The sequence below is a fragment of the Eurytemora carolleeae genome, unplaced genomic scaffold (genome assembly GCF_000591075.1).
Source record: "Eurytemora carolleeae unplaced genomic scaffold, Eaff_2.0 scaffold1007, whole genome shotgun sequence".
In the NCBI taxonomy this organism is placed as follows: Eukaryota; Metazoa; Arthropoda; class Copepoda; order Calanoida; family Temoridae; genus Eurytemora; species Eurytemora carolleeae.
Window position 1 is genome coordinate 6,126 of NW_019396896.1, and position 12,554 is coordinate 18,679.

Consider the following 12,554-nt stretch of genomic DNA (forward strand, 5'->3'; position numbering starts at 1 on the left):
AGCATTTAGTTTCTTTCAGCGTAATACTTGGCAAGGGAGATTGAGCGATTAGTTTCAAGGAAACCAACGATAAGTTCTAAAAAATTACATCCTTATGCTACGTAGGCCTAATTTTAAAATTAAATTTTATAAACTGAGCGCTTTATAAATAATTAACATATTTACACATTTTTTTAATCTGCAACAATTAAAAATAAATTAATCAGAACAAAGATCTATTGAGCAAAGTTTACACAGTATAATTATAATGTATTTAGGTTAGTCAATTTTGAGCATAATTCTGACTGAAGAGCTGTTAAAATAATACGTCAGTAATAAGGGAAGAAATGCTCATAATTCCACTAATTTTGATCTTATAATCAACATTTTTCAAAGCTGCCATTACTGTATTAAAACTGTACTATGTCCTAGTCTCGACTGGAAACTAGGTAGGTAGTACAGGTAGGTAACGTCTTAACGTAAAATATGAAATAACAAAAAATTAAATATGGACGGCTCATGAATATTTCAAATATGGACGGCTCATGAATATTTCAAATATGGACGGCTCGTGAATATTTCAAATATGAAATGGAATCGCTCTATGTCTATTATCTAAAGAGAGGAGTTTCTGTAGATTCTTATTCTTCTTATTTTGATTGAGATGAGGACTGCGGAGACAAACTGAAAATTAATATTGTAAAACAGTGAAACTATTTTTGTTATTTCTCTTATTTGATTTGTTTTGAATTAGATACAGGGTTACCCAAATAGAATGATACTTTAATGATGATCTTAAGCTCTTTAAATAAAATCTCTAAAGTCTCATCCTTTGTGATCAACCCTGTAGTTTTGATTGTTTATTTTCCATTATAGCTAGTCTATTCTTTTATGGGAATCTCCGTTTTTCAGATTGTCTTTATTATGACTTAAAATCATTAAAAGAAATCTTTATAAACCTGTAAATTGACCGAACATAAATACAGTTTCATCCAAAACTTCGGAAACATCGAAAGAATCTATAAAATGTCGTCTTGACAATTTTTCAATGTGTTTATACTATAAGAACTAAATCTCGGTAATTATATAAATAAATGAATAGCTATGAAATATGCTAGAACAGTTTTACGAGTGCCATATAATTATTTAATTAAAAAACTGAATATATGCAGCAGTCTATTATCAGCTGGTAAAAAAATAACATTTGATTTATTTAGCATATCATATCGATGTCTCCAAAGTTCTAGATTAAACTGTATGATGGCTGTTTAGGAATCTGATCTATGGACCTTTCGATATAAAGGGAATTTAATCTTAGAGTATTCTGATCTAAAGAGAATTAGATCTAAAAAATGTAGAAATTGATCTTAAAAATGTTTTAGATCTAAGTGTACACTTAACAAAAACAAAAAATGGAAATTTGATCAAAAATTTGTAGAATCTGATCTAAAATATTTTTTCTTCAAAAATTAAATTTTTTAGATAACATTTGTGCCTTAAAATCTCAGCAAATTTTTTAAGTTTTTATTCCAAAAAAATAGACTCTGATTTAAAAAGTATTAAAGGAATGTTATATAACCTAGTTTACTGGTCCCCTGTGTGTCCAGGATGTACGTGCATTAGTACAAGGCAGAGTACAAGTGTACCCAGGCACATGGAGAACAGGGAGGTGAAGGACATCAGAGATGCTATACTCCACATCACAGCACAACAGCTTCGACCAGAACTTACTTTCCTGAACAACAAGGGGGCGTTTAAGCCAGTGCTTAGAATCCGGAATTGGATTCCTGGATCCGGACACAAAGGGGCATCATATTAACAAAACACAACAAATCTCAACTATTAACTAAGAAGATATTATCAAAAACTTTAAAAACTTTGTATAATGTCCATCAAGTTCCAGCATAAAAATAAACGAGGTTTTTTCTCACTTGCACAAAATTAGTAAATCTTAAATCCGGATCGCCGAAAATGTTGATGTTGCGAATCTTACAGATCATTATGGGCCAACCAATCAAAACAACCAACTCTGGTTAGGCGGGTCCAAAATACATAATAAATTGTTATTTCTTATTTGAATTATCTCGTGCTTTGTAGCTGAATAAAAATATGTAAAAAAAAAATGATCTGAAACCTGCTTAATAACATTAATTGTTTATTAAGTACCCATTTTTAACTATAGGAAAATCTTCAAAGTCTCTTTGTGTGAAACTGATTACTGTAAAAAAAACTTGAGTTTGTTAACCAAAAATTTTTACTTTACTGACCTTCTTTCATTATATAGATCATCTTCTTCGGACCTTCTCTCCAGTGTGCAGTCCCATCCTACAATTATTCAAATACGTGAAGAGTTAACCCTATCCGAGTGGGGTGGGGTCCCCCTTTAACCCTTTAATAGATAAAAATATGCGAATCCACGGATCCGGGTTCAAGAGGCAAAATATCAAATAAGAAACTGTAAAAAAAAATTTCATGCGGCTTTCACATCACATTTCTGAACTTTCGTAAAAAAAGAGAGATCATACAACTTTTCTTTACTTCTAAATATCGTAGCATAAAAATAAGCAAAAGAAAGATGACAAATAATTTAAAATTAATTTTTCATTGTAAAAAATCAGTAAATCTTCTATAAATGTTTAATGTTCATGACCTGGATCCAGATCCGAATCAAAATGAATTGGATCCGGATCAAAATGAAGAGAATGCTATTTCTTGAAAAAATCTATTATTCCTATTTGTTTACCTAGTAAGAGTATTCTGAGTACAGTAAACGGTAGAACTAAAGCACAAAGTAAGCTGGGAACTATGTAGGATATATACATATCATCATGACTGTTCAAGGTCATTGTGGCCTTAGCATGTCGTTCTGAAAAAGAAAACATAATTGGAATATTCTAAATATTTGATAAAGTTTACACCAAACAATAATATCTTAGAACAGTTATACTCTTTGTTATCTTGAGATTAAGCTTGAAGGGCGTGGCTGGCTTTGTATCGTAGTTAAACTGCGAGTGCAATATCTAGGATTTATTAAATACCTATAAAACATTTTACGCTGTTTAATTGCTAGCGAAGAGCACAATTTCTAAGAATCACGAGGTTGGCCAATTCTGCAGACTCGCTTACAAGAATCAATTTTTAAAAACTTTTTGATAACTCTGACAAAAAATGAATTAAAAATGTTTCAGTAAACTAATTTGTTGTTTAGGAATAGGTTGAGCAAATAAATAATAAATCTTATTATTAAAAAAAGCAAAGTTCATTCAGTCTAAATCATCTGTTGTAGAAACGAATGATTCAGACTGAGTTTAACTACCATATTTAGCCAGTCACTACCTTTAATTGTTATCGTGTACTAAGGATGCAGTATTAACACTCGTGTCCTTTTTCTAATTTTTAACTTTAATCCCTTAAAATAAATATCAGCTTCATAAAATGGTTCCTAAAATGTTGTTAGAAATGATTAACGTACCTCCGATGACATTGATCTGAGTCTTAGGCATGTCCATAGTGAACTCCTTGCCCCCTGTCTTGATCGTGATCTCCATCTCCCCCATGTTCATGATCATACTGATCAGGGATTGTCCTAAGATAAAAAAAAATTGAGTGGTTGAAAAATAAATTCCCAAATATTGTTTTAATTGCTGAGTAGGTTGGTTGCAAGAAAGATGTTTTCCATTAAATTTGTTCGATTTTCAAAACCAATTCGTTATTTTCTTTTTAAATATACATTTTCTTCGCTTTTCAAATATTATTGAGAAAATAAATGCCCTTAAAGGCAACCCAGACAGCTTCTCGCCGAAGGGAGGGGTTGGAAGGGGGGGAGGCTTTAATTTTTTAAATTGATGTTTATGATCATACACAAGTTAAGTGTACACCTACCTGAAAACAAGTTTAGTGTGTACACCTACCTGAAAATGTATTTGGAATATGCTGTAATATTGCAGTACTGATAACAACACTGAGTATAGCCAGGGATCCAATTGCGTTGATTAGAATCAGCCTCCAGCTTCTGCCAGACACATGACCCAACTTTATATCCCTAGATATGTATTTTTATAAACTTATTACCCGGGAAATTATGGAAGTTTAATGTTGAAAACAAAAATATTTGTATTTTAACTTATCCTAAAATTGCAATTTTTACAGAAATGAAATAGAAGACGACTTTTTTCTACTCTTCTCTGGTTACAGTGGTTTACCTAGAATATCCTGTAGGAAGAAGAACCCCTCCAATACTTAGGAGAAGAGAAGAAGCAATAGAAGATTTCTTCTCATCCATACTCACTGTGTCATCTCCACACATTCGCCTGAAATAGAACTTAAAATTCCAGGTGTAAAATAATATCATAACATTGAATGTGTACTGTGTACTGTTTAGATATAAAGATTGTCCTGGGTGTTCACTGTTAACTGAGGCATCAGTAGGGTTCAAAGGGGCACAATAGCGACTTGTTAACCAAGTTCCCTATTGAATCCATGAATTTACTTCCTCAACTCAGTACTTGAAAAAATCAATATTTAGACGGAATAACAATAACGTTTAATTTTTAATAGAGTACCCCTTTAATAATGGATGTCCCCATGAAATTACATAGACGGTCTCTTTAAGATGAACCTGAATATTCTGCTGCATATTGTCACCTGAATATTCTGCTGTATATTGTCACCTGAATATTCTGCTGCATATTGTCACCTGCATATTCAGCTGTATATTGTCACCTGAATATTCTGCTGCATATTGTCACCTGAATATTCTGCTGCATATTGTCACCTGAATATTCTGCTGTATATTGTCACCTAAATATTCTGCTGTATATTGTCACCTGAATATTCTGCTGCATATTGTCACCTGAATATTCTGCTGAAAATTGTCACCTGAATATTTTGCTGCAAATTGTCATACTACTAGAGAGTTGTACAGACAAGGCTGACATTGTGAACATGATTCCTAGGCTCAAGATTATCCAGGCATTATCAAATAAACTGTAAACAGTTAATATTTATATCGAAAAATTCACAGGTAGTGTACTGTAGTGTACAATGTACATGCAGGTAGAGAATATAGTTTACTGCGGTGTAAATGCATGTAGTGTACTGCAGTGTACAAACAGGTAGTGTACTACAGTGTTCATGTAGGTAGTGTACTGCAGTGTACATGTTGGTAGTGTACTGCAGTGTACATGTAGGTAGTATACAGCAGTGTAAAAAAAGATGTGTACTGCATTGCAAATACAGGTAGTGTACTACAGGATACATACAAGTAGCGTACTGCAGTGTTAATACCGTTAGTGTACTGCTGTGTACCTGTTATGTCCTGAAGGGGCGAAATAATTGGGTAGAAGAAATTGACAAAAAAAGAAACTTATTAAGGTCACTACTAATTAAATTAAAGATTAAAATTTGCCAAGTAATGTTATTCTTTTTAATGTTTGGTTACAGTTTATCAGATTACTTGGTCTTGGAGATCTTAACTGAATTAGGTGTGAATAAGGGAAAAGGGAGGAAGAAGAGGTATCTAAATATATTAATATATGTATCATAAATATTATTGTCCCTGAATAGTATACCGAATCCAAGCAATCTAGGCAAATTAGATATTAAAAGAAATAAATTTTAAAAAACTTATTTTTGGGGGGGGGGGGGGGGGTAGAATAAAACTTGCCATAATATTTCAACCAAAAGATAACTAAAAACGAAACTCTTCTGAAGAAACTGCCGGATTTATAAGATGAAGAAACAAAAAAGAAAAGTTTAAGAGTCCAAATTTTGTTCAGGCAGAAAAATGTTAATTAGATTTAAATAAATAAATTATAATAAGATTTAATATCAAATTTGCATGCCTAAAGAGAATAGTTGAGAAGAGAAATGGCAGACCAACCAGAATGGCAACAGGGCGACCTGAAAATTTAAAATTAAAAGTTTATTATGATTATAATTATCATTCATATAAAGACAAATGTGGGCCTTTAAGCTATTAACGGGGCTGAAAACCATAATTTAAAATGACACTCGTTTAAAGGGTTCATTTCGGATACGCAACAGTAGCCTTTGATGGCTGAACTATAGATAAAAACAACGATATATTCTTCATCGTTACATAGCTAAAGATGTTAAGGGAACTACTATTAGACAGACGGAGGAACACAAAAACTAAGATTTCAACATTATATCTGCCGCTAACTATGCATTAAGCATTTCTATTTTACAATAATTGCTGTAATATACTCTTTACGACTGTAATTTGTGATTTTTAATTGAGAGTGAATTTATTTTGTGAACAGGAAGTTGACTTCATTTATAACAGTTTAAACCATTTTAATACTGATCCGGAAACAGCAAATATTTAGGGACCAATTTTGTATAATATTGAACGTTAGTTGAACTACGTAGACTAAGTTGAACTAATTCTGTTCAACTTTAATTTGCGCACTAGGACAAAAATATAGATTTAACTTTGTCTACGTGGTTCAAATACGTCAATGTGATTCAACTACGTCTATGTGGTTCAACTACGTCTATGTGGTTCACTAACATCTACGTGGTTCAACTAATTCCACGTGTTTCAACTACATCTAGGTGGTTCAACTACGTCTACGCGATTTAACTTTGTCTACGTGGTTCAACTATGTCTACGTGGATCAATTACGTCTTCTTGGTATAACTAAGTTTATGTGGTACAACTACGTCTTATGTTGTTCAACTACGTCTACGTTGTTCAACTATGTCTACTTGGTTCAACTACATCTACCTGGTTCAACTACGTCTATGTGGTTCAACTATGTCTACGTGGTTCAACTATGTCTACGTGGTTCAACTATGTCTACGTGGTTCAACTAAGTCTAATTGGTTCAACTACGTCTGCGTGGTTCAACTACTTAAGTGGTTCAAGAACGTATAAAAAATCTAGAAACTCAATTATATACATTTGACTTTAAATAATTACCTGTTAGTCTTTCGTTGAATCTGAAGGAAGAAATTAGCAGATTCAGGAAACTGATAGTCGCAGCAAAAAACATAAACTTGTTGTCGTACATGTATCTAAACATAAACTTGTTGTCTTACATGTATCTAAACATAAACTTGTTGTCGTACATGTATCTAAACATAAACTTGTTGTCTTACATGTATCTAAACACAAACTTGTTGTTGTATATGTATCTAAACATAAACTTGTTGTCGTACATGTATCTAAACAAGGAGAAATTAAATATGTACAACACATGTGCAGATGGTTTATTTTGAACTAGCTTGGGAACCCAGCTTTCCCTGAAAATCTTATATTTCCTTATAACAGTCAAACAATTAAATTCATTTTAAACCAAGCTAAGAACATTTCCGTATTTCACTGAGTTTTCCACTTAAAATGTAAAGCAAATAGGTTAAGGGTTTGTGAGTTATGTTGGGACAGACAAACAGACATATAAAGATTACTACTTAATAATCAACAGCTGGTTATCATGAGCCCGACCTTCCAGATCCAACCCAGGTCAACTTTGACTTTTGTTTACAAGCTTTATTACTTTTGATAAAAATTAATTCTAGTTTATAGTAGTCAAAATAAATACAAAATAAATAAAACAAAATGAAATGTGTTTATAGCGCTGGAATAAAATGGATATCCTACTACCGAACGTTTGATCTCGTTATCTACTGCGGGCAGTTTTGATTTAAGGATCAATGCTTATTCTCTTCATAACAGTTTTACGATTACCAAGGGATATCGAATAAAGAATAATTTAATCTGTAGATGATCAAAATCAAGCATTGACTTTCTTTTTTGAAACCTGTATTTTCAAAAATTTATTTAAACAAATTTAAACTACACCATTTATATATGTATTTATATCTTTGTGTGTGAATAAATCTTTGTAATAATTATAATAATACACGAGTTCGTACCTTAGTACAAACAACAACAACAACAACAACAACAACAACAACAACCCCAGCTAGTTCTACATCAATATGTATGTGTTCATTGCACAATGCAATACACGTACAATTTCTTTTTTAATTTAAATTCTCAAATAAATGAATGTTTGATAATTTAAAATGCTTTGCATGAATTCAGCTTTATTAAATTTTAATGAAAACCTAGCAGAAATTATCTTATTATCAGCAAAATACTTCAATAATAATACCTCACCTATGTAAAAGTGCAGTATTAACAGAATCCTCCTCTAAAACTGCATGGATAACTGTTGTCACACTGAACAAAAACAAAACTCAGAAATTGTTCATCAAAATTGATATACTTAACGGAAGGAAAATCGGAAACAGTTTTACATCCGTAAATTAAGTTGATGCTTGATAATCTTTTTATTAAATTTTGCGGGAATATTTCTCATTTTAGGCGTTAAGCCCTACAACAGGGTGATAAGTAACTTTATAACCCGGCTATTAAATAAGATGAGTAAAATTAGATAAAACTATGCTATTGTATTGGATATCATGGGAACAAACAAGTTTTTGCAGGATTTTTATTCATTTTACTTTTGTTTGAACTTTTATTGACACTTAATAATACACAATACAAGACATACATGAATATTGTTATACCTTAGAATAAGAAGAGGGAAGGACATCAGGCAGGATTGAACAAAGCTTGCAACACGGGCAGCACGACTATACCTGAACATTTGATTTGTATATTTTATTTCTTTGGATAGATTATACCAAGAATGTAAGGCAAGGAAAGTTAATTGCGGTCGCGTATACTCTGCGTACATATTGAAACTAGTTCTCTTTGGGCGGAATTTGTAAACAAGAATAGATGCATCAGTGTTTGTTTAGTATCCGAGCAGGTTAAAACCATTAAATTTTGAAAATTTTGATAATTCACATAATAGTTTCCTATGACCAGAATATTTCATCAATCTTTTATGTGAAAGATGGATCCCATGTCAGGTTTCGACATCCGTCTTGTGTTTACATTACCGCCCAGAGACAGTACACTGCAGTACAAAAGATGTGTACACTTCTGAAATAACTTTCCTTGCCTTACAATCCTTGGATTATATATTCCAAAAAATGTATAGACACAGAATTTCTTCTGGATACATTTAGGACTCCATCTTTCAGTCCTACCGTGTCACAGACATAGTCTGTGATCTATCTGACAAATGCTCCCATTCTCCATCAATTACGAAAACCAATTTACTGAAAGTTTTAATACTATTTACCAATCTTAAGATTTTATGATTTAAGATTTAAATCCCCCTAGAGGATAGATATAAGGGGAAACAAATGATTTCAGGGCAAAATAAATGAAGTTTTGGGTAAAAAATATCAAAGCGTAAAAAAAACCTTGCTTTTCTATGTTAAACATATTATTTCCCCCTAAGCATCAAAAATCATACACGCTATCCCACCGGGGTCGGGCGGAGGGGGGTAATTTTAGAAAATATGTTTAGTTTTTGATTTTGTTCAACCTTGTTCTTAGCAGTCCTAATATGTCACAGTAAAATGTGTACACATGAATATGAATAGTAAGTAAACCAATATAACCAATATAAGTAAATTAATATTTATACCTTCCACAACACAAATACTAACTAGGATACCATAAAGGAGAATAGGAAAATATATCTGGACCTATCCCCTCCTCCTATACAGATACTAGGATAGCATGAAGGAGAATAGGAGAATATACCTGGACCTATCCCCTCTTCCTATAAAGATACTAGGATAGCATGAAGGAGAATAGGAGAATATACCTGGACCTATCTCCTCCTCCTATACAGATACAAACGAGGATAGCATGAAGGAGAATAGGAGAAGGAGGAACTAGCATCAACAATCCCTCCTTGAAAGACAGCTGACCCCTGAAATACAACATTCTAAAATCATCCTTACTTTTATACTAATTAATTACAACTCCCATACAGGGAAGATAAGAGAATTTTACTTTACAAAGGTTTCAATAGACCAATTTTGTCTACAAATATCCAGAGCGCAGCAAGGGATGTTTTGCAGGAAAATGGAAATGAGTTTTTGTCAATAACTCAGATTTTTAAAACCTACTATCTCTGCAACTGGATAGTGTAAAACTTTGATATTTCAAACTCAAATTATTTGATCTACCAGAATTCATAGTTTGAAATAACTAAGGTCTACGTCATTGGGTTGCAAAATTATAACGATAGGAAAATTTTAGTTTGTGGCAAAGACTCAAATTCTTTTGTAGTAAATAATCTTTGAGATGGATATCTGCGAATTTTTCACGAAAACTTTGCAGAGCGGGTTGTTATTTTATTTAATTTCCCAAGCAAAATGAAGTAACTCAACGTCCCTATAATGGGGAATCATACGTCAGTTATGTCGGTAAAAAGGAGGTAAATACTTTGCAGTAAAGTAGTTGTAAATAAAGGATAGAAGGAAGGGAAAGGCGAGAGAAGGTAAGGAGGGTTAGAAATTTAGAGAAGGGAAAGCAAGAGGGAAAAATGTAAAGGCAAAAGAAAGAAATTGAGTGGAGGAAAAATTTTTATTCATTTATTTATCAACCAGCACAAACAAAATCATATTTTTTCTCAAAAATATCTTAAATTCTAAAAATGTTAAAGGGACAGTTTCTAATTAATTTTTGTCTTCCAAGCATTTTCTCAATTAGCTTTTCTGTTTCTTTTATTGGTTTTTTTCACGCTTTTTTTTGAAAAATATGTTGGCTGTTCAATACCTTGTGAGTGAATGCAGTACAGCCAGGCCTGGAAGTACAATGAGAGGAAGTAAACATGGAATTATTCCTAAGTTAAATAACAATTATATTCTGCCTTTCGTGTGGAAAAAGCTGGGATTTTTAATGTCAACCAATATATAATTTTAATCACACTAATTTTTATTTCGTTTATCAATTCTCAAAGAAAACTAATTTCATCAAATTTGTATACAAACTCAATCCATAATTCATAATTAAACCATTTCAATGTCGTAACTTATTTTTCCATATTTTTTTGGACATCATGTTTGTCCTAAATCCAGGGAAAACATAATAATATAATAAATTGTTGGGTTTCCTGATAGAAAGTTATATGGAGTAGGTGCTGAGCGCCATAATTGCATAACCTAAAAATAAGTCAGTTAAAAAATCGAGATGAATTTCGATTTTTCTTTTAAAAACAATACAGAAAAAGGTTCGATAGTTAAACCAGAAACCTGTATCCAGAATACTGGTTCAGCTAGTAGAATACAACTATAATAGATAAACCTGTATCCAGAATACTAGTTCAGCTAGTAGAAAACAACTATATAATAGATAAACCTGTATCCAGAATACTAGTTCAGCTAGTAGAATACAACTATAATAGATAAACCTGTATCCAGAGTACTAGTTCAGCGAGTAGAATACAACTATAATATATAAACCCGTATCCAGAGTACTAGTTCAGCTAGTAGAATACAACTATATAATAGATAAACCTGTATCCAGAATACTAGTTCAGGTAGTAGAATACAACTATATAATAGATAAACCTGTATCCAGAATACTAGCTCAGCTAGTAGAATACAACTATATAATAGATAAACCTGTATCCAGAGCACTAGTTCAGCTAGTAGAATACAACTACATAATAGATAAACCTGTATCCAGAGCACTAGTTCAGCTACGAGAATGATACAGCTGATGATATGTCCCAAGGCAGGAACCCATTCTCTGCAACTCCGCCTTGTCTCCTCCTCCCAGTAGTCGCTTCGACCTGTCCTCCGCCTTAACCAATCCTCTCCTCCGCCGCCTTCACTCCAGTCCGCCTCTGCAAAACAATTATAATTTACTCAAAGGGATTGTATGTAATAAATATCGGGTTATACAATATTCCGTAAAAGGGGGGGGAAGGGTGCACTTTGACACTGTGACACCAAATTTTGTACAGAATGCGTTTGATCCTAAAAATTGAGATTAAAGGCTGAAATTTTGTATGCAGCCTCTACTTTTGGTTGTCTACATGGATCACGAAGAAAATTTGAGATCGGAGGTGATTGTAGTCCATTTTGACCGCCATGATTTTAGAAAATATGGGAAAATACCACTTTTCCCTCTCTAATTCACTTATTTTAAGTTAATCAGACATGTTTTCACATTTTTTGCTAACTCATACATCATGTGCTGATATTGACACATATATCCGACCTCCATTGTTCCCTCAGCTCCTATATACACCGCTCAGGGGCGTAGATAAGGATTCTATAAGGGGGTGTAAAATTTCCCCCCCCCCTAGAAAAATATCATGATGTATATCAAATTATTGGTTTTAATTGGGTTTGATTTGCATTTTCCACTCATCTCTGGGATTTACAAACTCCATCTAATAAAGGCTTCATTACATACCTTACAGCTTTCACCTTGTGTTATAACCTTCATTATAGTCATTCATTTAACATTAACTACAAAGATCTGTAAAAAAACTGAATTTATTTTATTTTAAAGTAATATAAAAATAATAGTTTTACTCTAAGAGGAAAAAGATGTTACTTTTTTAAATCTTTAGAAAAGCTACTCTGCAAAACTTTGAAAAAATATGGTCATTACTCATTGTTAAATTTTCTTGTCGTCAATGTAGTATGTTAAGATCTTAACG

The 12,554-nt window shown here is 32.5% G+C and overlaps 1 protein-coding gene across 1 annotated transcript in view; it reads right to left on the reverse strand.

Moving 5' to 3' along the window:
* Window positions 1-295: 295 nt before the first annotated feature.
* Window positions 296-12,554, reverse strand: part of LOC111709875 (uncharacterized) — a 12,887-nt gene continuing 628 nt past the window's right edge. Inside the window, exons 2-18 of the mRNA XM_023483805.1 lie at window positions 11,560-11,729; window positions 10,995-11,043; window positions 10,658-10,724; window positions 9,699-9,806; window positions 8,542-8,613; window positions 8,129-8,191; window positions 6,926-7,020; window positions 5,823-5,880; window positions 5,537-5,563; window positions 4,858-4,965; window positions 4,182-4,289; window positions 3,891-4,021; window positions 3,452-3,565; window positions 2,723-2,845; window positions 2,247-2,304; window positions 1,559-1,714; window positions 296-663 (exon numbers count right to left, since the gene is read on the reverse strand). Coding sequence (XP_023339573.1) covers window positions 1,564-1,714; window positions 2,247-2,304; window positions 2,723-2,845; window positions 3,452-3,565; window positions 3,891-4,021; window positions 4,182-4,289; window positions 4,858-4,965; window positions 5,537-5,563; window positions 5,823-5,880; window positions 6,926-7,020; window positions 8,129-8,191; window positions 8,542-8,613; window positions 9,699-9,806; window positions 10,658-10,724; window positions 10,995-11,043; window positions 11,560-11,729 — 1,502 coding nt within the window. The 3' untranslated portion in view covers window positions 296-663; window positions 1,559-1,563. The remainder of the gene's footprint in view (window positions 664-1,558; window positions 1,715-2,246; window positions 2,305-2,722; window positions 2,846-3,451; window positions 3,566-3,890; window positions 4,022-4,181; window positions 4,290-4,857; window positions 4,966-5,536; window positions 5,564-5,822; window positions 5,881-6,925; window positions 7,021-8,128; window positions 8,192-8,541; window positions 8,614-9,698; window positions 9,807-10,657; window positions 10,725-10,994; window positions 11,044-11,559; window positions 11,730-12,554) is intronic.